General features: G+C 38.2%; 2 protein-coding genes across 7 annotated transcripts in view; one reads left to right on the top strand and one right to left on the bottom strand.

Annotated features, from left to right (window-relative positions):
* LOC137137896 (immunoglobulin kappa light chain-like) overlaps positions 1–24,815 on the top strand; it is a 60,032-nt gene that overhangs the window by 2,321 nt on the left and 32,896 nt on the right. The window contains exons 1-2 of one of the 5 annotated variants that reach the window (XM_067525028.1): positions 182–311; positions 419–730. The exons of 1 other annotated variant lie outside the window; for it this stretch is intronic. In XM_067525028.1, coding sequence (XP_067381129.1) covers positions 221–311; positions 419–730 — 403 coding nt within the window. In that variant the 5' untranslated portion in view covers positions 182–220. Of the gene's footprint in view, positions 1–181; positions 312–418; positions 731–2,347; positions 2,482–2,588; positions 2,901–8,799; positions 8,958–9,064; positions 9,377–20,341; positions 20,459–20,565; positions 20,878–24,815 lie in introns of those variants that run through there. 3 more of the 5 variants (XM_067524946.1, XM_067524798.1, XM_067525336.1) reach the window with 3 other exon arrangements.
* The window catches only part of LOC137138914 (immunoglobulin kappa light chain-like), a 50,959-nt gene that overhangs the window by 15,982 nt on the left and 10,162 nt on the right, over positions 1–24,815 (bottom strand). Inside the window, exons 3-4 of one of the 2 annotated variants that reach the window (XM_067525654.1) lie at positions 19,838–19,875; positions 18,300–18,736 (exon numbers count right to left, since the gene is read on the bottom strand). The exons of the other annotated variant lie outside the window; for it this stretch is intronic. Coding sequence (XP_067381755.1) covers positions 18,411–18,736; positions 19,838–19,875 — 364 coding nt within the window. The 3' untranslated portion in view covers positions 18,300–18,410. Of the gene's footprint in view, positions 1–18,299; positions 18,737–19,837; positions 19,876–24,815 lie in introns of those variants that run through there. 2 annotated transcript variants of the gene reach the window in all.

Here is a 24,815-nt window from a genome sequence, read left to right as displayed (position 1 = left end):
TTTACATCAAATTTAGGAAGAAGGTCTGTCCAAACCTAAGCTAAAACCCAAGAAACTTTAAACCATTAAGAACATCATCATCAGAACGATTCAAGTCTTTGTTGGAGTCAGTGAGATCATTTCCATAGAGCCATTTTGCATCAGCAGCACCATGCTCCAGTGCTCTGGGAGAGTTTATAGTCCTGAGAGTTGAACACTGGAGGACTGACAGCTGTCCTTCATGACAACAGAAGACACAGAAATCCTCCTCATCAAAAACATGACTCTGATCTCCGTCCTCATCTGGACTCTCCTCTGCTGCTGCTTCACAGGTAAAGTCCAGAGAATCCAACTCCTCTCCTCTATCAACATCCGTCCCTCTGAAATGAAGCCCACAAAACCATGATGCTGCTTTCTGTTTTTGTCTCTGTGTCCTCAGAGTCCAGAGGTCAGGTCACAGTGACTCAGCCTGGAGCAGTGAGCTCTGCTCTGGGAGGAACCACAACCATCAACTGTAAAATCAGTCAGGATGTGTATAACGGGAACTATTTAGCCTGGTACCAACAGAAAGATGGAGAACGTCCTAAGCTCCTTATTTATTCTGCCACCACTCGAGCATCAGGGATTCCAGATCGTTTTTCAGGCAGTGGATCAAACTCTGACTTCACTCTGACCATCAGTGGAGTCCAGACTGAAGATGCAGCAGTTTACTACTGTCAGAGTGAACACAACATCAACAGTCAGTGGTTGTTCACACAGTGAAAAAGCATCGTACAAAAACCTCCCTCAGTCTGACTGAACAGAAACTGAACTGATGCTGCAGCTGGAAGCTACTGCAGAGACTGATACAGTTCACTGAGGACACACACACACACACACATTTTTAAAAAGCATATTTAACATTGCACTACATTTCTAATAGTCATCAGAAAATGCTGATAGAAATCACTGCACTTTTTCATTGACATATCTCATTATAACCACTGATGCCTCTGACTTTGAGGAGATATTTCCTACTGAATGTTATGTACGAAAGCACAACCAGTTTATTTAAGCTTCTGTTTTAAGATTTCAGTGCAGGGGATCAGCTGTAATGGGTAGATTCTGCTTTTGGTCTTTTCTCAAAACTATGTCAAATGGCAGCAAAGAGTTTATAAACATCCACAAAGAGTTTTTCTATTTATAATTCATATCTTAGAAAAACACTAACAATCGAGGGGAATGAAAATGAAAAATGATTAAATGACTTGATAAGTGGGTTTGACTTACTAAAACTTGGCTGCAGCTGGAAGAATGTGTCAGTCTGTCCCTGAAGCTTAGAAGTCAACACTTAGACCTAATCACAGTCATAACTATTTTGAGAAACTCGCTCTGAGCCTCTCACACCAAAACTAGAAAACTTCAAAACCAGTTCCATTTGTTAATTCTTACCATCTTCCCCTCCCTTATTCAGACTTTGGACCTGAATTTTTAAACTTTCTATTTGGCTTAGTGCTTAGTAGAAATAAAGTCCTGATAGTGGGTGACTTTAACATTCATGCAGATATTGACAGTAATGTCTCAGCACTGCATTTAATTTAATATTACATTAATTTTCTTTTTTCAAAATGTAAATAAACCCACTTACTGCTTCAGTCACACCCTAGAACTTGTCCTTATTTAGGGTTTGAAACCAAAGATTTGACAGAATTCCCCCATAATTCTCTTTGGTCTGATCATTTTAAACAACATTTGAAATTACAAAAATGGCAACACAAGATAAAAAACTAAAGAATGATCCACTACAGAAGGTTTTTATTGGAAAATGTTACCAAATTTAAGAAAATTCATGCATTATCATTTAGTTCACTGCCATGTGTCAATACAGTGGGAAGCAGCCACCTTAACTTTAGTCCCATACGAGCTGAAAATCTTGCTAACAATGCTGCAGCCTCACTGCGTATGATACTCGACCCTGTTGACCCTCTAAGCTGAAAAGGAAGTGGCCATTACTAAAAAAACTTCTGCTTAGCCTGGAATTCTAGTTGAATAATTTATAAAAAGCCCTTTCTACTGACAGAACAAGAAATTGAGAAAAAATCAGTATAATAAATATATAGTGTCAACATGCATATGCTTTGAACCTTAATACATTCCAGTACAGATGTTCGATATCCCAGACACTGAGAGATCATGTCAAGTCCACCACATCTTGACTCTAATCACAAGAGAATAAAGAAAATGTTTAATTTTAGACAAATCATTTAATCTAGCAGGGTGTTATCACTGTTATCACTTGTTTCAGTGTGTGTACAACAGTCAGTGTGATCATTTCCATAGAGCCACTTTGCATCAGCAGCACCATGCTCCAGTGCTCTGGGAGAGTTTATAGTCCTGAAAGTTGAACACTGGATGACTGACAGCTGTCCTTCATGACAACAGAAGACACAGAAATCCTCCTCATCAAAAACATGACTCTGATCTCCGTCCTCATCTGGACTCTCCTCTGCTGCTGCTTCACAGGTAAAGTCCAGAGAATCCAACTCCTCTCCTCTATCAACATCCGTCCCTCTGAAATGAAGCCCACAAAACCATGATGCTGCTTTCTGTTTTTGTCTCTGTGTCCTCAGAGTCCAGAGGTCAGGTCACAGTGACTCAGCCTGGAGCAGTGAGCTCTGCTCTGGGAGGAACCACAACCATCAACTGTAAAATCAGTCAGAATGTTTATAGTGGGAACCGTTTAGCCTGGTACCAACAGAAAGATGGAGAACGTCCTAAGCTCCTTATTTACCTTGCTACCACTCGAGCATCAGGGATTTCAGATCGTTTTTCAGGCAGTGGATCAAACTCTGACTTCACTCTGACCATCAGTGGAGTCCAGACTGAAAATGCAGCAGTTTACTACTGTCAGAGTCTCCATGTTATCAACAGTCAAAATGTGTTCACACAGTGAAAAAGCATCGTACAAAAACCTCCCTCAGTCAGACTGAACAGAAAGTGAAGTGATGCTGCAGCTGGAAGCTACTGCAGAGACTGATACAGTTCACTGAGGACAAACACACACACACACACACACACACACACACAGACACACACACAAATTAGTCAATCAGAGGAAAGTCACCAAGAAAAACACAATGAGCAAATCAATACAACAACAGTGGGATGTAGAGTCAAAGCTATAACTTTAGATTCCTTAAAAGTCTCCTGTACATTTCAGTGAGCAGTGTTGCCTGAAGTACTGAATTGTTTTACTTTATTAAAAGTAGTAATACCCCCCAAAAAATACAAAATGGTATACAAGTATAAATAAATGTTCTCATCAATAACATTTAAATATAGTACTAAAAGTAAAACTAGCAGTTATGCTGAACGGTGACAATGGACAGGTTTCAGTCAGGATTGAGTTTAAAGGAGGATTTATATATTTACAAAGTAAACAGTAATTTTACAAACTACTTTTTGTTGCTTTAATGTGACAAAAAGAGCTAATGTGAAAAATTACAGTTTGAGTATTTTAAAATGCTTTGAGACTATTACTCTAGAAGATAAAACAACTTGGATGATTCTTATTTAGTTTGTATTTTCAAAAAACAAATTCATAAACATTTATAAAGATAGATCTTCTCACAAAATACCATCAAATCGATCATTTGAAATCACCACTTCAAATGTAATTAGTTGTAGCACAACATTCATTTGCTCTTCTGCTTATACAGTTTTTGGATGATCTACCTCAAAGCTGTAAAGAGACTGTGTGCTGCATGTTTGCAGATGATTCAATCATTTATGTGAAAACAGAAAGTTGGGTAACTATATGAACAAAGAGTTAACTTGAAGTTGCACAAAACAATTCTCCAGTGTCTTCACATATAGATATGCTTATTATTAATATTAACCAAAAGGAAATGGAATAAGTGAGTGACTTAAAACACGTGTCATCTTAGACTCCAACAACATCTTCATATATCACTGTGACTCCAAATCCCTTTTGGAGTCAGTCCAATCATTTCCATAGAGCCACTTTACATCAGCATCTGTGATAGAGCTCCTTCTTACACGGGGGTGTAACAGTCTTGCGTTGTGTTGAGCTGCTCAGAGCCTCCACAGTGTGGTGCAGGGGGTGGGAGGGGTTATCCATGATGGATGTCAGTTTAGCCAACATCCTTCTATCCATCACTTCCTCAATGGAGTTGAGTAGGCAGCCCAGAACAGAGTCGGCTCTCTTAACCAGCTTATGGAGTCGCTTCCTGTCTCTGCCGTGCTGCCACCTATCCAGCACACAACAGTGTAGAAAACTGCAGCGGCAAACACAGTGTCATAACAAATTGTCCTGCTCATAGCAAAGGCCTTTCCTGTACAGGGCATCACTGTTGTTGGAGCAGTTCAGTTTATTGTGTAGGTGCACACCCAGGTAGGTAAAAGTGTCCACACACTCGATGCCCTGGATGCTGACAGGTGTGACTAGTGTGTTTGTGTTTGGAACAACTATCAGCTTTTAGCCTGGTACCAACAGAAAGATGCAGAAACTCCTAAAATTCTTATTGATAGAACAACTTATCAAGCATCAGGGATTCCAGATCGTTTTTCAGGCAGTGGATCAATCTCTGACTTCACTCTGACCATCAGTGGAGTCCAGACTGAAGATGCAGCAAAAAATCATGTTACAAACATTTTGAACATGCAAACACATTTTAGAAAGAATCATTTAACAAGACTGAGGTGTTTCTACACAGCATTTTATATTTCTGACTTATAATGTGAGTAAGAAATTCTGCCAGCATCTCAGGAATAATCTTAATCACAAAAAAGCTCAAAGTTCAAAGGCTTTTGTCTTGTCCCTTTCAGGGGTCGCCACAGCTTAATGTAATGCGCACATTGATTTGGCACGAGTTTTTACACTGGATGCCTTTCATGCTGCAAACCATTTTTTTATCCAGGCTCAGCACTAATGTAGCCCTTGGTGGCTGAGTGGGGTCACTCGATGATCCCCCCATTGAGCCACCAGGCCCCCTCATTATAACGATCTATGGAACATTTTTAATTACACTATTGTAAAATTAGCTGACATGCTGACGACATCCTATTATATCTAAAAACCCTTATATTCCCATTGATCAGAGTTTAGTCAGATCAGATATGAATGCATGCTTTCTAGATACTCCCTCCATTTTCAAATGTGCAGCAAATGATTAAAAGTGTTGGAACTGTGCATTTCACCAAACTGAAGTAAATACTATATATCCAGGTTGTGATGTGATGACAACACATTTTTCTGTCTTTACTAAAATCAATTTCCCTTTGTTAGTCTCACCCTGATTTCACATAAAATCAAAGTAATGGAAATATTTCCAGTCCAAATTACTACTTATGGTGCTGCCATCAGTGACATGTGCAAAAGGTACCAATACAAATATTAAATGTGGGGTTTCAAATTAATCTTTGATGTGGTGATAATCAAAGTAGTGTTGTAAAAAGCTGGTTGTGGAGGGAATAACTGTAGTAGTTACTTAAATATTATTTGTAAGTGTTTACACTACTTGTTACTGAGAAAAGTATCAATGTTGCAGTTACGAAACAACACTGACACACACACACACACACACACACGTTTATCAAACATATTGGGCATTAAACCATTGTTTTAAAATCGCCTAATGTGTAACACTAATTCTCAGAGATCTAATTACTTTCGTCATCATAGTTATAGTTCATCTCATATTCTACTAATGTCCAATTGAAATCGCATATTTTTATCTAACTGTCCCAAAAAAGTTAAGAAGAATCAACCTTTGCGTTAATGATAAGAAGCTTGGTTGTGACATCTGACCTCTATCATGGATTGAAAATATTTCATATCTACAGTGAAGCAAAGTGGAGATTTCAGGTACTTTGCTCGAAGTTCACAGAGAGAAAATGTTAAGGAAATAAATTCAAGCACTTGTTAGAAAAACATTATTATCAAATCAATCGAGGTCATTATGACACAGTAACTGATCTTATATTAACAACAAAACATACTCAACATTTCTTACATTGAATTTACACTTTTCTTTAAGCAGTGTGATCCATGAACAAAACACATCAAATGGGTCAAAGACCAAATTATACGTCTGTTTTAAGGTGTCTCCACAGCACTGCAGGTGATTGAAGGTCATTTTTACACTGTACCTGTTACCTTCTCTAACACAGTTCTAATATTAGATGGTGGCAGTGATCCTGAGGTCATTTACAAGACAACAGTGGTGGATTTGTTAAATGTTAATCTAAGATGAGCAGCCTTTTGGGAAGATTACGAGAGTAGATCAGAGAACTCGGAGACCAGCACCTGGTCGAGGAAGCCACAGGAAAATGGAAACTATCGTGTTAGAGTGACAGAGCCAACAGATGTGACATGTATCACTGTACATATCACTATAAAGCTTAATACAATTATACAGTCAGTTTAGAAAAATCCTTCATAATCCCAGAGACCCTTTTTAAATTCAACATATCTACTGTAAACATTTCACACAATTATTATTCCTTTAATAATACACATGACCATGAGCTGTGTGATGAGTTTGTCTTTACTAATGTCTCACTGAGTCATTTGGTTTATGTGAATGCTGATTTTCATTATTATTGAAAGAACATCTCACATCACAGACATGTTATATCACTATGGCTTTATTAGCAGATAAAATGCCAGGTGGCTTGAATTAGAGGCTCATTTCCATAGAGCCACTTTGCATCAGCAGCACCATGCTCCAGTGCTCTGGGAGAGTTTATAGTCCTGAGAGTTGAACACTGGATGACTGACAGCTGTCCTTCATGACAACAGAAGACACAGAAATCCTCCTCATCAAAAACATGACTCTGATCTCCGTCCTCATCTGGACTCTCCTCTGCTGCTGCTTCACAGGTAAAGTCCAGAGAATCCAACTCCTCTCCTCTATCAACATCTGTCCCTCTGAAATGAAGCCCACAAAACCATGATGCTGCTTTCTGTTTTTGTCTCTGTGTCCTCAGAGTCCAGAGGTCAGGTCACAGTGACTCAGCCTGGAGCAGTGAGCTCTGCTCTGGGAGGAACCGTCAACATCAACTGTAAAACCAGTCAGAATGTGTAGCCTGTAGGGCCTGTAGCCTGGTACCAACAGAAAGATGGAGAACGTCCTAAGCTCCTTATTTATGCTGCCACCACTCGAGCATCAGGGATTCCAGATCGTTTTTCAGGCAGTGGATCAAACTCTGACTTCACTCTGACCATCAGTGGAGTCCAGACTGAAGATGCAGCAGTTTACTACTGTCAGAGTGGCCACATCATCAACAGTCAATCTGTGTTCACACAGTGAAAAAGCATCGTACAAAAACCTCCCTCAGTCAGACTGAACAGAAACTGAACTGATGCTGCAGCTGGAAGCTACTGCAGAGACTGATACAGTTCACTGAAAGTACACAAACACCAGTTGTTGGTTAAAGCCTGTGAACATCATTCACTGTGTCTCTTAAAAAAACATGAACAGCAACAAGCATAATTTTACAAAAATTACTTTGTTTCTTCACTTCACAGTCTGGAGAGCAACTTAGGCAGAGTATCTTGCCATTGTGAGGTGAACAGGAGGAGCTGGAAATTGAACCACTGATCAGTAAATAAGAATATTACTGTTATTAGTCACAGTAGTGATTGTATAGTTTGGCTTTTAAAGCCCCCAATCATTGACAGCTGCTTTTTAAACTTTGGTGATGTTTGCCCCTGTGTTGGACTTAAAAAAGAGGCCAAGTGCAGGAACAGATTTATCAGTTCGCAGTTCTTGCTGATTCTCTGGGCTTTAACTGTGATGAGGTGCTGTATACACCTAGAAGTCCAAACATAGGTTTGTATGGTGATGTTTTCTGCCTCTTTCAGGATCTGTCCAATCTTGGCCTTGGACTCTTGGCATTGGTTCAGGACATGTGACGGGATGGTTCCACAATGGAAAAACTGATGTCTTTTGTTATAGTCTTGGCTTGAGCTCTCAAGTGTGGAAGTTGAAATGCAAAGGCATTTAAAACCTTTGTCTGATCTCAGCATTTTGTGTACAGGGGCAGTTGATGTTTGACATGAGCCAGTTATAGAAACTAAAATCAAAAATCACATTTCTTTCACATACACATTGAAACAAACTCATCAACTCTGGTAGGTGTTTATAAAATTTTGTTGGTGGCTGTCAAAGTGACCAACATGATGTCACAAATTTCCTGAATCTCTTTATTTTATCTTTTAAATACTGTATAGTGCATTTTAATAAATTAGTTTTAATGCTCTAAGTATCATTTCAATGTAAAAGATATTTTTAATCTAAAGAGAGCAACAGAAATAAAAATAAATCTTTAAAATAGCTTTTGAAATCTTCCTAATCAGTATATAAATCCATGAATCCATTGATAATCAGCATAATCAGAATGATCCAAGATACTTAAAAAAAATTCTCAGAAATGTTCCCAGTTAAGGCAGGTTATATAATGACTGGTTAAACTTTGCACATCTAAGTCCCAAACTATGAAAAGTATTAAAACCTTTATTGAGTAACGGTTTCTGAGCTACAGACATCAGTTTCTCTTTAATTATAATCTAATCTACATTGATGCAAAATAAATTATTCACCAATACGTTATTGTACATTATGGCACACAGTGATCTTGTGTATGTTACAGAATTCAAGACAATTTACTTCAAATTTAGGAAGAAGGTCTGTCCAAACCTAAGCTACAACCCCAGAAACTTTAAACCATTAAGAACATCATCATCAGAAGGATCCAAGTCCCTGTTGGAGTCAGTGAGATCATTTCCATAGAGCCACTTTGCATCAGCAGCACCATGCTCCAGTGCTCTGGGAGAGTTTATAGTCCTGAGAGTTGAACACTGGATGACTGACAGCTGTCCTTCATGACAACAGAAGACACAGAAATCCTCCTCATCAAAAACATGACTCTGATCTCCGTCCTCATCTGGACTCTCCTCTGCTGCTGCTTCACAGGTAAAGTCCAGAGAATCCAACTCCTCTCCTCTATCAACATCCGTCCCTCTGAAATGAAGCCCACAAAACCACAATGCTGCTTTCTGTTTTTGTCTCTGTGTCCTCAGAGTCCAGAGGTCAGGTCACAGTGACTCAGCCTGGAGCAGTGAGCTCTGCTCTGGGAGGAACCACAACCATCAACTGTAAAATCAGTCAGAATGTGCACAATGGGAACCATTTAGCCTGGTACCAACAGAAAGATGGAGAACGTCCTAAGCTCCTTATTTATTCTGCCACCACTCGAGCATCAGGGATTCCAGATCGTTTTTCAGGCAGTGGATCAAACTCTGACTTCACTCTGACCATCAGTGGAGTCCAGACGGAAGATGCAGCAGTTTACTACTGTCAGAGTCTCCATGTTATCAACAGTCAGAATGTGTTCACACAGTGAAAAAGCATCGTACAAAAACCTCCCTCAGTCAGACTGAACAGAAACTGAACTGATGCTGCAGCTGGAAGCTACTGCAGAGACTGATACAGTCCACTAAGGACACACACACACACACACACACACACACACACACACACACACACACACACACACACACACACACACCTACACACACACCTATACAGGTACGGGTGGTTTATTAGGACAGTTTTTCGAAACCAGTACACAACTGGACTATGGGGGCCCACCTTTCCCTTTGTTTTAGAGACACAAACTTCTGATTGCTCATCTTAACTTTAGGAGCAAAGCTGTCTACTCAAGATTCAATTCTGACTAACCATTTATAAGATATGAAAACCTGATTCTGTATTGGAGTGTGAGGACGGGGGAGGGAAGTGGGCGGGAAGGGGGAGTTTCCGGAATTAATCAGGGGTTATGAGGACAAACCTGACTTAACTTGACACAACTTTTACACACACACACAGAATCAGAACGAACCCTTGATTATAAGGACATATGTGCTTTAAATAGACATTTCCTATACAGCTACACATACACATACAGAATCAGAACATATCCCTAGCTATGAGGACAAACCTGCATTACCTGAACACTATACACACGCACAAAGAATTAGAACTAGCCCCTAGTTATAAGAGCATACATGCTTTAAATGGGCACTGCTCATACACCTAAAAAAATCTGAACACATCCCTAGTTATGAGGACAAACCTAAATTGTCTGGACAATATACATACACACACACACACACACACAGACAAAGAATTAGAACCAATCCGTAGTTATGAGAACAAACCTGGCATAACTGGACACACTGTATACATACCATAACACTCATTACCTTTAAAGAATAAAAACTTCAGGTAGACCCTTGAAACCCAACATGAACCTCAAGGGAAGCAGACTTGCAACTTGAAATTTTGTTTTGTCCTTTTCTTATAGTTGAACATGTACCGTCCTTAAAAGATACCCATAATCAGAAGCAAATTTATTCCATGGAGCTCTATAGTCATGTAAATTCTGGATGAGTGACTCTATAGCAATTAAGTCTTACCAACCAATAAGAAAGGACCAGCTAAACAATGTTCATTTTCTGGTATGCTTTATTTTAACAAAGCCCGATGCCTTTTCAGGAAACTTGTACTCAGATGAACAAGACTTGATAACCTCCATTATAAACTAAACAAAAGGCCACCAATCCTTCCTAACCTTTCAAGACATTTTTTTGAATGTCAAACCTCGGTTCCTAACAAAATCTCTGATATTTTGTACAGTTCTTTCGCTTAATACTGGGTCCTCAGCAAGCCTGCACTGTTCACACTCAGCTTTGGTTGCAAGATGTCCTTTGGAAATGTGCGTTTTGAAATGCTTCATGACAGCACTGACTTCTACTGAGCTCCATGGTCTCTTGACAACTCTCCTTCCGGGGGGCTCTGAAAAACAACACAGGAAAAAATAAGAACGCAATAACAACTTACATAAGCAGACATAGGAGTTTAAAGCAGTCTCCCCAACAGTGACAAATAGTAGTAGTGTACATTGCTAAAGTGTACCTGCTACGCTAAATTCATACGGGTTTGCAGGTTTGCCATTTTAATGGGCACATGCGTACAATCTGATGCTTTAAAATAAGACCGCTCTGCCACAAATTTTACTTTTACAAAGATCATATTTTCTTAGTTGTGTTAGCCAACTCATAATTAAATAGGGTGAATCAAACAGAAATATTTTGCTGACCAACAAAAACTGAGTATTTATCAGCTTTGCAAAGTAGAATTTGTGGAAAAGCTGTTTTAACAGCATAACATTGTACAGGTATGTCTGATAAAGTGGATGAGAGTGTAAATATTGCTATATACTCAAAGAAAACAAAACAAACTCTTCTTCTGTCTGCTCTCTATCTGCTCATTTTCAAAAAATGCCAAAAACTGCATTGATGGTTGCATTGTACAACCATCAATCAAAAGAGCTTTGCGCCACAACTCTAGGTTTACATCCAAAGTCTCTAAGGATAATCATTTTCCTCACTTGCATCTTTTTGTTAAGTCTTAGTTCCTCCCACTGATGGAGTAAGAAGAGGTAATAAAGAAATGTGTTATTAGACCTATAAGACATGCGTTCATCTGTCATTTACCTGTAATGACAACGGTTTCTGATGATTACATCCTAGCTGGGAGAGTCATTAGTCAGACTTTACAGTTATGAAAGTTATTGATGGTTTGTCACAACTTTGTAACTTGATGTTGAAAATGAATAACTAAACAGTTGAGTCTTAATGGTTCTGATATAAAACTGCATTGGTGTGGTGTGATCAGTTGCAGCATCCAATAACCAACAGTTTTCAAATGATGAGGTGTCTGTGTATAAATAAAAAAAAAAAAAAAAACACACAGCTAACAATGCCGATGTATCCTCAATTATTGGTTCATTAGCATTGCTCAACAGAGCTGAGAGAGAAATATTCCTTCAAATGCAAAATGCTCGTTTATGGTGACCAAATGCTACATTCGCACCTCAGCAGACCATCTGTCTGCACTGTTTTTATACCAGAGCTTCATCAGGAAGCTGTCCCAGCAGGGAACACATAGGAGAAGAGTGCTCTCAGATACTTGCTAATTAGATTCCTGACCACTGTGTGCATGTTCTGTAAGGTTGATTTGCATTGAGAATTATGTAAATTCAGCTGCTGACCTGAGTGGTTAAAAGGAACCAATAACCAGCAAAACCTTGTCAATCTGATAGACCCACTCATGGGTGTACTGTAGTTCTGTTCTGCGCTGCATGTTTCTCTGTCTTGCTGATTAAACTCACCATAAACAAGACTTTGAGCTGCCTTTTGGCTCTTTAACTTGCCTTATAGTTTTTGCCAAGACAAGAGCGCATACAAGAGACTAGAGAAATTCAACATAAAGGAATCACAGGTTAAGCAAGCATGATCATATGAAAGACTTTGGATATACCTTGGGTCAAGTCTGCTTTGGCACATAAAATGACCAATATAATAATTTCTTAACTAGCTTGCTAAAACTAACTGAGTTTTTATATTCCAAATGTAGTAAAAATTTGGCTTGAATTAGTTGCAAGTGGTCTTTTCATAAAGCAAAAGTGTCGAATTTCTTCCTTAAATAGTGATTGATGACTTGTAAAATTTAAATGTTGGGGAAAAATGCATGAAATAAACATGATACTAAAACCACAATAAGACAATTTTAAATGTTTGACAATTAGGATTTCACAAAAAAGATTTAAGACCATTTTAAAAATGTTACGGACCTGCATGAACATGACTACATTAATATTGAATAATGTTTAAAAACAATGTTTATCTACTTACCTCCAGAGCTCTTTGCATCATCCTAGAGCTTTTTTCTTTTTCCTGAGACGGAAAAAGAAAAAACTCTACAACTGAAAAAGTTTGGCCGTGGTATGTCTTAACAGATAGCATATGAGAAATTTTATCCCATGCCTTGAATAACATTTACAATGGATTACTGACAAGAAATAAATTCTTAAAATGTATCCTATCATTTATCTCAGTTTTTGAATCTTAAATCTGAATTGATTTCTTATTGGTTAAAGTCCCTTTAAAAACTGAATAACATATCTGTCAATTTCTTAAATACCTGCAGAGCTCTCAACATCATTATGGGGTTTCGTTCTTTTCCCTGAAGGATAAAAGACATACTTAAAATCAATTTGAAGTCTAGAATCCAAAGTTTGACCATGTGAAATCTTAGATATGTTTACATAATCTAACTGCCACTGAAGATTGTTTTTAACATACACATATTATACACAGGCACAAATACCTCTGGCGCTGACCGTGGTATCAGAAGGCATTGTTTTTTTTTTCCTATGGAAAAAATATAAATTATATGAATAAAAATAAGCCCCTTGATGGTGTCCCATTTAATCTAGTTGTGAGAAGTCTGAAGTGACCAAGACAAAAAAGATTCAAAGCTGTAATAACTGCAAAAATGGCTTTTACAATGTTTTAAAAATAACTGTCTGATTTTAGTCTTGATTTAAATTTTTTTTAAAACAAACATATACACAATTTAACCATGAGAAATCCTAACAGAGTATGTAGGAGAAAGTTTGTCATACACACCTGTGGAGCTCACGGTCTCATCAAGTGGCGCTTTTCTTTGTTCTATAGAAAACAATAAATAAAACAATGATTTAAAAAATAAAACAAGAGTAACAAGAACATTAATACAGTATAGTTAAATATTTGTTTAAAACAAACAAAAGCTGGACTGTCTTAGCTCTCAGCAACAACCTGGTGCTTCTCTATTTTTCCTGACCGAAAAAGAAAACTAAAATCCAAATGGTGTGGCAATGTGAAAAATCATCCAAATAGTTTGACCTTATGAAATCTCAAGAAGAAAGATTATTTCATGCCAAGAGTAACATAGGACACAGACCTGTAGAGCTCACGGTCTTATCATGGGGCTTAGTTGTCTTAGAAGTTGTCTGTTGTTCTATGGAGAAATAAAATTAAAAATAAATATTTTCATAGAAAGCAAAATACCATCATTCACAAGCCCTGAGTAACATGAACATGACAACATTAAAGTTGAATTAGAATAAAAAAAATAAACAAAAATAACCCCCAGCAAATTGATTAAAAAAAACAAATAAAGGTATTTCAGCAAAGGTTTTCTTAAAAACCTGTAGGAAATTTAACTGACTGGCCATAGTTAAGACAGATAGAAATGTACATATAAAAAGGTCCCACATTTCACAGTGCATATCAGGACAAAAACCAAACCATAAAGTCCAAGAAACTCAACAATAGTATTTTGTTGTGAAACTATCAGGACACAAGGGTACAAAACAATTTCTAAAGCATTGAATGTTCCCAGGAGCATAGCAGTTCAGTAATTGCAAAGAGTAAGATGTCTGAAACTACCAGGACTTTTTCTAAAGCTGTCTGTCTAACTAAACTGACTAATCCAACAATGACCGTGACCTTGGAGTCAGCCAATCAGCATTTAAAAGCCTCTGGAAACATGAGAACAATGAGTCTGTGGCCTGATGCAGCAAAATTAAATAAGAAAAAAAAAAGACTTTGGGCAAAAACCAAAGCACTATCTGATGAAACCAATGCAATAAAAATGAAAACACTTTCCATCCAATCTGATGGAGCTTCACAGGATCAAGCACAAAAGCGTTTAAATCCAGGTGTGAGAAGATTTACATCTGTGAAGATTCTCAGTCATGCAGATGAAGTTATCTGGAAATTGAGTCATGGCAACTGGACTTTGTTCATTCAAAACGTTTCACTTCTCATGCAAAGTAGCTTTAGTCAGTCTTTCACACTGATGAATGTACAAAATGAAATGTTTTGACCTAACAAGGAAAAGTCTAGTTGCCCTTACTCAACTTCCTGATATGTAGAGACTTAATCAAAAAGCTTAGTGATAACCCCCAAATGGGAAGGGTTACTTTTGATATATTACACGCTGTGTAGAATGATTTACATTTTAACTAAACATTAGATGTTAACAATGTATTAAGATGTAGCTGTGCAACAACAACAACATTGAATACATACCCCTTTGTTCAACGGCAGAATCTGACTCTTCATCTTCACTTATGTTGTCAAGTTCCAAATCCAATTCAGCTATATATAAAAAAATAAAAATAAAATATTGGACATATATATGTGCAATGAATACCAAACACAAAATAGATTCAATCTCTTATCTACCATTAATTGAAGTGTGTTTAAGTAGCCATCCTTTTTACAATTTTTTTTCATAAATATACTCTGAGTGTACAGATATGCAGACACATAACATGCAGCTAAAACACCAAAGAATGGATAAGGACACTGAAGTATTGTGAAGTGGCCTTCTACAATCCCTGATCTATATCTGATTGAACACCTGCGGAAAGCTAAAACATGCAGTCTGAGAAAAGGCACCCTTCACACCTGACACATCTGGAGAAATTAAGTTAAGGGTACTATCATTTTTGTCCAGGCTAGTTTCAATAGTTGGCTATTTAGACCACAATTCTAAACAATGTCTGATTTTCATTAGTTAATTTTCAGTAAATTCTGATACACTTTTTTCAGTTCCAAATGTCCTTACTCACTTTCTCCTTCCTTGAGCTGTAGGACATTGCACACACAAATATTTTTATAGCATGATAAATTATTTGCATGAAATGTAAAAAAAATGAAATGTACATCACAATACAATTTAGCTTCTGTTTTAGTTAACAAAAACATTGTTTTAAAAGAACAAATACATACCATTGAGCGCCAAGGCCATGGAGAATCCCCGTAGTTGTAGTTTATCTCCTCATTTGGTAAAATTTGTCTAACACTAAACAGGCAAAGATGTGGCTTTCCTTCCACAACAATTGTCTTCACTCTGCAGTTGGGATTTCTGTGCTCGTCGTTTACTAATCGTCCTAGCGTTCCATCCTCTTTTGAAGCATCCATGCTGCAAAACATATAAGCAATAAATTTACAGTACAAACATTTTTGTGGGTTTAAACAAAGATGAGCTTGTTAGCAACTTTGTGGGTATGCAAAATTTTGCATTTTGAGCTACTGAGTCAAACTCTCTCTTTACTAACCATTACAACCCCAATTCCAAAAAAAATTGTTTAGAAATTGAGAATGTGTGAAACATAAATTAAAACACAAACAATGATTTGCAAATCTAATAAACCCATACTTTATGCACAATAAAATCTAAACAAAATGTCAGATTTCAAAACTGAGACATTTTATCCTTTCGTGGAAATTACTGGCTCATTTTGAACAACAACATATCTCAAATTTGGAAGAGGGGCAATAAAAGGCTGGAAAAGTAATTGCTGCAAATGAAAAACAAATGCAGGAGCATTTGACAACTAATCTAGTTAATTTGCAACACGTCAGCAGCATGACTGTGATTAAAAGGAAAATTTCAGAGGCAGAGCTGCTAAAATGTAGGGATGGGTAGAGGTTCACCAATCACTGTGAGCAAGGGACAAGGCCGGAGGTCAAAACTGTATCTATGTAATCTTCGGCCCCTCAGCCGGCACTGCATAAAAAAAAAAAATAAGCATGATTCTGAGCTGGACTTCACTGCAGGGGCTCATGACAACTTACATAAATTACTGTCTGTGAACATGGTTCGCCGTGTAATCCACATATGCAAGTTGAAGCTGTATCATGCAAAGAAGAGGCTGTAGGGGAACACAATCCAAAAACCACAGCCATGTTCTTTGGGCCAAAGCTCATTTAAAATGGTCTGAGGCAAAATGGAAACCTGCTTTGTCAGATGAATCCAAATTTGAATTTGGATTAGGAAACCCAAGATGCCCTGTTCTGCAGACTAAAGAGGAGAGGGAGCATCCACCTTGTTATCAGCGGTTAAAACTGTTCAAAAGCCTGCATCTCTGTTGGTTTGGGCGTGCATTAGTGCCTATAGCATGGGCAGCTTATACATCTGGAAAGGCTCCATCAATGCTGAAAAGTACATAGAGGTTTTAGAGCAACATTTATGCCATCTGAACAATGCCTCTTTCAGGGAAGGCCTTGCATATTTCACCAAGAAAATGCTAAACCACATCATGCATCCATCCCAACAGCATGGCTTCACGGGAAAAAATATCTGGGTGCTGAACTGGCCTGCCTGCAGTCCAGACCTTTCACTAAAAGAAAACATTTGGTGCATCATAAAACAAAAAAATCCAGCAACAAAGGTTGATGCTTCAATATGTTCGACCACTTCGCTCTCAGAATGCAGGCCTACTTGTGGTTCCCAGAATTTCAAAACGTAGAATGGGAGGCATAGCCTTTAGCTATCAATCTTCTCTCTTGTGGAACCAGCTCCCTGTTCAGATTCGGGAAGCAGAGACCGTCTCTACTTTTAAGTCTGGGCTCAAAACCTTCCTCTTTAATAAAGCATATAGTTAGTTATAGTTATGCTGCCATAGGCTTAGACTGCTGGGGGACCCACCCCCCAAATCACTGAGCTCCATTCCTCCTCTTGACCATCTCTCCTCTCAGCCCGCAATTGTCACCAATTTATGTCATTAACTCTGTGTGTTCTCTCCCGTAGTTCTCTTTGTCCTTCTCTGTCCCCCTCTCTCTGTCCATTTCTGCAAGTGTCCCCGGCTTTGAAGCTGTGTGTCTTCCAGCGTGCAACTACTGGTCCTACCGATCTGCCCGATGTTTTGTTGTTGCTTTCTGTTGCTCTGTTCTTTTCTCTCTCCCCTTTCCACTCACCCCAACCGGTCAAGGCAGATGGTCGTCCACCCTGAGCCTGGTTCTGCTGGAGGTTTCTTCCGTTAAAGGTAGTTGTCCACTGTTGCCTATGGCTTGCTCCAGGGGGAATTGTTGGGTTCTCTCTATACATCTTTATAATCTTGACTTTATTCTGTAAAGTGGCCTGAGATGACCTTGTTGTGAATTGGCGCTATATAAATAAAGTTGAATTCAATTAAATTGAATTAGTCTTTAATGATGTGTCACTGAGTCTTTGGTTCATGTGAATGTTCACATTTTAATAATGTTGGAAGAAAATCTCAGATCATGACAAATTCTATCACTTGATGCTGATGATGTCCTGCTTTTTATTCTAATCACAGAAACGCTTTTTCTATCATTGTTGGTTAATTTGATTGTATTTTCTTTTTAGAATTAGAATAAACCAATTTACCTGTGAACAGATATGAAAATCAGACTTGAATGTTGATGGAGATTTTTGTAACTGTGGCTCATTAATCCATGAAGATAAATGATGTCACAGTGTTGTTTAACAATTTGGTGAAAATGACACTTTAACAGGGACTAAATGATTTTAAACCGCTCTTTGAAAATGATTGTAGAGCAAAGTTAAGAATGTGTAACATGTGATGCATTAATGTTGATCTCATGAATATTGCAGATGTGATAAAATCTTTATTCTTTTGGAATCACACACTCATCAACATTAACACAAGAAACAAATAGAGACAGAGAGAAAGCAGCTGCAGAGTCTCAGTGATTCAGGTCAGGACTGGGGACACTGGTCTCTCCTCAGTGTCTGCTTGAGTGAAGTCTGGGAGCCCTGGGTGGCCTCACAGGTCACAGAGTCCACCTTCCCCCACTGGTCTGCAGGGAGCCTCAGGGTGCTGCTCCAGCTGTAGCGTCCGTCCTTCTCCAGCACCACAGGGCTCCTGCTCTCCTCCCAGCTGATGCTGCTGCTGCTGTCCACCTTCCAGGACAGACTCCAGTCTGAGGGGAAGCCCTTGTTGGCCAGACACATGAGCGTGGCCTTGCCCTTCTCTAGTTCCTCACTGGAGGGGGGCAGCACAGTCAGGGTGGGATGGGCATCACCTACAGTAGGAGACACCAATCAGCTTAGAGGACAGAGACCACACAGCTGTCAATCAAACAGTTGAGACCTTGTCCTGTGTGAGAGCTGATTTTCCTCTTTAAGCAGTTTCTGTCAGATGGTTTTTCTGCTCCAACAGTCACTGACTCACACATTGTTTCACTTCCCTTTGAAAAACCTCTCATGTAAATCAGCACATACAGAATCATCAGACAGTTTGAACTGAAATATGTCCAACTACACCGGAGACAAAACTGTGCCATCATCTAAAATACTAAATCCACAATAATCAAATATATTCAGTGGAAACAGAAACATTATATTTTCTTCATGTGGACAATATTTAAACAGACACTTAACAAAAAAAGGTTCAAATGATTTCAAACTTTCTGACTCAATAAATTAATCAGAGAATTTCTGCATTTTCACATAACTACCTTTGTCTTCACTTTTCAATTTTAGTTGAAGAAAGTTATTTTTTATGTATTTTAGCAACAGTCACTGTGGCACAAAACACAAACTAACTGTTAGAAAGACTTTGTCAGTTGAATTAAACATTTATCTTGTCCACACTTCAGCCTGTTTACATTTAATTAAACAGGTTGTTTCCTTGATGAAAGGAGACAAACTAAAACCTGATCACAAACAGTGTTGATAAAAACAAGAACAATAATTTGCTAAAATGTTACTTTTCCACATCATATTTAATATTTATGCAGAAACTTACTTCCAACTTCCAGTCTGGTTCCTCCACCAAAAGTCCACCACAGTGATACAAACTGACTGAGTCGTCGTACAAAAACCTCTGACTGTACAGAGACACGGCTCTCTGACTTTGTCCAACTGTACAAAACCTTGAATCCTTAAATTGCTACTTCCCAATTACAGATTCAACTAATGATTCAACCACTGGCTTAATATTTGAAGTTATTTAAAATTAGTTTCTAAATTTCGAGTATAAATACAGACTTAGTTTAATAGAAAAATATTTCTGCAGATCTTATAAATAACCAATGAAAGGCAACAATTTGTTCTGACATGTTGAATATGGACTAAATAAAATTAACTCCTGAAATAAAAACATTTTTAAACATTTGACTTACTTCCAACTTCCAGTCTGGTTCCTCCACCAAAAGTCCACCACAGTGATACAAACTGACTAAGTCGTCGTACAAAAACCTCTGACTGTACAGAGACACGGCTCTCTGACTTTGGAACAAACAACAAAAACTAGTATTCACTGGCAGCTAATATTAAGTCTGATATGAAAAGTAAAAATAAATACGATGCCTTCACAAATACTACAATATTGTTTATAATTATATTTGTTTCCAGTAAAAAGATTTTGTTGATTTATTTGGAAATACTTCTACAAAAAACTAAACATACTAAAAAAAAAACATTTTTGGATTATGATACTCATCAAAAATCTAATTTTCAAAAGTTCTTAATAAATTTTCCAAAAATCTGAATCATTCCATTAGGAAACATCATCAGATTGATCCAAGTCCCTGTTGGAGTCAGTGTGATCATTTCCATAGAGCCACTTTGCATCAGCAGCACCATGCTCCAGTGCTCTGGGAGAGTTTATAGTCCTGAGAGTTGAACACTGGATGACTGACAGCTGTCCTTCATGACAACAGAAGACACAGAAATCCTCCTCATCAGAAACATGACTCTGATCTCCGTCCTCATCTGGACTCTCCTCTGCTGCTGCTTCACAGGTAAAGTCCAGAGAATCCAACTCCTCTCCTCTATCAACATCCGTCCCTCTGAAATGAAGCCCACAAAACCATGATGCTGCTTTCTGTTTTTGTCTCTGTGTCCTCAGAGTCCAGAGGTCAGGTCACAGTGACTCAGCCTGGAGCAGTGAGCTCTGCTCTGGGAGGAACCACAACTATTAACTGTAAAATCAGTCGGAATGTGTATAATGGGAATTATTTAGCCTGGTACCAACAGAAAGATGGAGAATGTCCTAAGCTCCTTATTTATTATGCCACCACTCGAGCATCAGGGATTCCAGATCGTTTTTCAGGAAGTGGATTAAACTCTGACTTCACTCTGACCATCAGTGGAGTCCAGACTGAAGATGCAGCAGTTTACTACTGTCAGAGTCGACACTACATCAACAGTCAGTGGTTGTTCACACAGTGAAAAAGCATCGTACAAAAACTCAGTCAGACTGAACAGAAACTGAACTGATGCTGCAGCTAGAAGCTACTGCAGAGACTGATACAGTTCACTAAGGACACAAACACACACACACACACACACACACACACACACACACACACACACACACACACACACACACACCCACCCACACACACACACACATTATTCAATCAGAGGAAAGTCACCAAGAAAAACACAATGAGCAAATCAATACAACAACAGTGGGATGTAGAGTCAATGCTATAACTTTAGATCACTTAAAAGTCTCCTCTACGTTTCAGTGAGCAGTGTTGCCTGAAGAACTGAACTGTTTTACTTTATTAAAAGTGTTAATACCCCCCCAAAATACAAAATGGTATACAGGTATAAATAAAAGTTCTCATCAATAACATATAAATATAGTACTAAAAGTAAAACTAGCAGTTATGCTGAACGGTGACAATGGACAGGTTTCAGTCAGGATTGAGTTTAAAGGAGGATTTATGTATTTACAAAGTAAACAGTAATTTTACAAACTATTTTTTGTTACTTTAATGGAACAACTATGAGGTTTTAGCCTGCTACCAACAGAAAAATGCAGAAACTCCTAAAATTCTTATCGATAGGGCAACTTATCAAGCATCAGGGATTCCAGATCGTTTTTCAGGCGTTGGATTAAACTGTGACTTCACTCTGACCATCAGGGGAGTCCAGACTGAAGATGCAGCAAAAAAATCATGTTACAAACATTTTGAACATGCAAACACATTTTAGAAAGAATCATTTAACAAGACTGAGGTGTTTCTACACAGCATTTTATATTTCTGACTTATAATGTGAGTAAGAAATTCTGCCAGCATCTCAGGAATAATCTTAATCACAAAAAGGTCAAAGGTCAAAGGCCTTTGTCTTGTCCCTTTCAGGGGTCGCCACAGCTTAATGTAATGCGCACATTGATTTGGCACGAGTTTTTACACCGGATGCCCTTCATGCTGCAAACCATTTTTTTTATCCAGGCTCAACACTAATGTAGCCATTGGTGGCTGAGTAGGGTCACTCGATGATCCCCCCATTGAGCCACCAGGCCCCCTCATTATAATAATCTATAGGACATTTTTAATTACACTATTGTAAAATTAGCTGACATGCTGACGACATCCTATTATATCTAAAAACCCTTATATTCCCAATGATCAGAGTTTAGTCAGATCAGATATGAATGCATGCTTTCTAGATACTCCCTCCATTTTCAAATGTGCAGCAAATGATTAAAATTATTGGACTAAAAACTAAAGTAAATACTATATATCCAGGTTTACTATGTGACAGAAATAAATCTCTAGCTGGAATTATCAATAAGTTTTTAAAAATGTGATGACAACGTATTTTTCTGTCTTTACTAAAATCAATTTCCCTTTGTTAGAATCACCCTGATTTCACATAAAATCAAAGTAATGGAAATATTTCCAGTCCAAATTACTACTTATGGTGCTGCCATCAGTGACATGTGCAAAAGGTACCAATACTAATATTAAATGTGGGGTTTCAAATTAATCTTTGATGTGGTGACAATCAAAGTAGTGTTGTAAAAAGCTGGTTGTGGAGGGAATAACTGTAGTAGTTACTGAAATTTTATTTGTAAGTGTTAACACTACTTGTTACTGAGAAAAGTATTAATGTTGCAGTTACGAACCAACACTGTCAGACACACACACACACACGTTATCAAACATATTGGGCATTACACCATTGTTTTAAAATCACCTAATGTGTAACACTAATTCTCAGAGATATAATTACTTTCTTGATCATAGTTATAGTTCATCTCATATTCTACTAATGTAAATGGTCTGCACTTATATAGCGCTTTTCTACCTATTGGCACTCAAAGCGCTTTACACTGCTTCTTATTTACCCATTCACACTCACAATCACACACACAATGTAAGGGAATGGAGTAAATTTAGTCATATGATTAGATAATTAGCAAACAATCAACCAAGATGAGCTATTGAAGAGGTCACAAAGAGGACAAGAGATCATAGGATGGGTCGTGTTTTGAGGAATGTTTGAGATCACAGCAGGTACTTTGTTGTTACAAGGCCCAGAGCAATGTAGCAGATAGTGAGTCCTGGGGTCGCAAGATCTAAAAGAGGGTAATAAAAGGGTTTTATTGACTTCGTTACTGATATCTTCAGATAATCTAGAAAGGGACAAGAGTGATGACTGTCAACTGCGTGCACCTGGTTTCTTCATTTATGTTTTGTGAGGGTGGTTCCTTTCTTGGGTTTAAGTATAAATAGAAGGGATTTGAGAGATACAAGAAGAAACAACACTCAACATCCATGTGTTCTTCTCCATGCCGGCATGTATTAAACTGAGATGGTTCATCACGCTGATTTCTGTCTACAATTCTTCCAAGAGGAAAAATTTCTAATACAACAATCATACACCGATGGGGAAGCTGCTATGCAGCTGGCAAACACTCACCGGGAGCAACTAAGTTGGGGTTCAGTGTCTTGCTCAAGGACACTTTGACATGTGAACTGTGAGATTGGTGGATAACCGCTCTACCTTCCTGCGCCACAGTCGCCCTAATGTCCAATTGAAATCGCATATTTTTATCTAACTGTCCCAAAAAAGTTAAGAAGAATCAACCTTTGCGTTAATGATAAGAAGCTTGGTTGTGACATCTGACCTCCATCTTGGATTGAAGCTATTTCAAATCTACAGTGAAGCAAAGTGGAGATTTCAAGTACTTTGCTCGAGGTTCACGGAGAGAAAATGTTAGGGAAATAAATTCCAGCACTAGTTAGCAAAACATTATTATGAAATCAATTGAGGTCATTATGACACAGTAACTGATCTTATATTAACAACAAAACATACTCAACTTTTCTTACATTGAATTTACACTTTTCTTTAATCAGTGTGATCCATGAACAAAACACATCAAATGGGTCAAAGACCAAATTATACGTCTGTTTTAAGGTGTCTCCACAGCACTGCAGGTGATTGAAGGTCATTTTTACACTGTACCTGTTACCTTCTCTAACACAGTTCTAATATTAGATGGTGGCAGTGATCCTGAGGTCATTTACAAGACAACAGTGGTGGATTTGTTAAATGTTAATCTAAGATGAGCAGCCTTTTGGGAAGATTACGAGAGTAGATCAGAGAACTCGGAGACCAGCACCTGGTCGAGGAAGCCACAGGAAAATGGTAACTATCGTGTTAGAGTGACAGAGCCAACAGATGTGACATGTATCACTGTACATATCACTATAAAGCTTAATACAATTATACAATCAGTTGAGAAAAATCCTTCATAATCCCAGAGACCCTTTGTAAATTCAACATATCTACTGTAAACATTTCACACAATTATTATTCCTTTAATAATACACATGACCATGAGCTGTGTGATGAGTTTGTCTTTACTAATGTCTCACTGAGTCATTTGGTTTATGTGAATGCTGATTTTCATTATTATTGAAAGAACATCTCACATCACAGACATGTTATATCACTATGGCTTTATTAGCAGATAAAATGCCAGGTGGCTTGAATTAGAGGCTCATTTCCATAGAGCCACTTTGCATCAGCAGCACCATGCTCCAGTGCTCTGGGAGAGTTTATAGTCCTGAGAGTTGAACACTGGATGACTGACAGCTGTCCTTCATGACAACAGAAGACACAGAAATCCTCCTCATCAAAAACATGACTCTGATCTCCGTCCTCATCTGGACTCTCCTCTGCTGCTGCTTCACAGGTAAAGTCCAGAGAATCCAACTCCTCTCCTCTATCAACATCCGTCCCTCTGAAATGAAGCCCACAAAACCATGATGCTGCTTTCTGTTTTTGTCTCTGTGTCCTCAGAGTCCAGAGGTCAGGTCACAGTGACTCAGCCTGGAGCAGTGTGCTCTG

The sequence above is a fragment of the Channa argus genome, chromosome 1, assembly GCF_033026475.1.
Source record: "Channa argus isolate prfri chromosome 1, Channa argus male v1.0, whole genome shotgun sequence".
NCBI lineage: Eukaryota > Metazoa > Chordata > Actinopteri > Anabantiformes > Channidae > Channa > Channa argus.
This window is presented reverse-complemented; position numbering and strand designations above follow the sequence as displayed.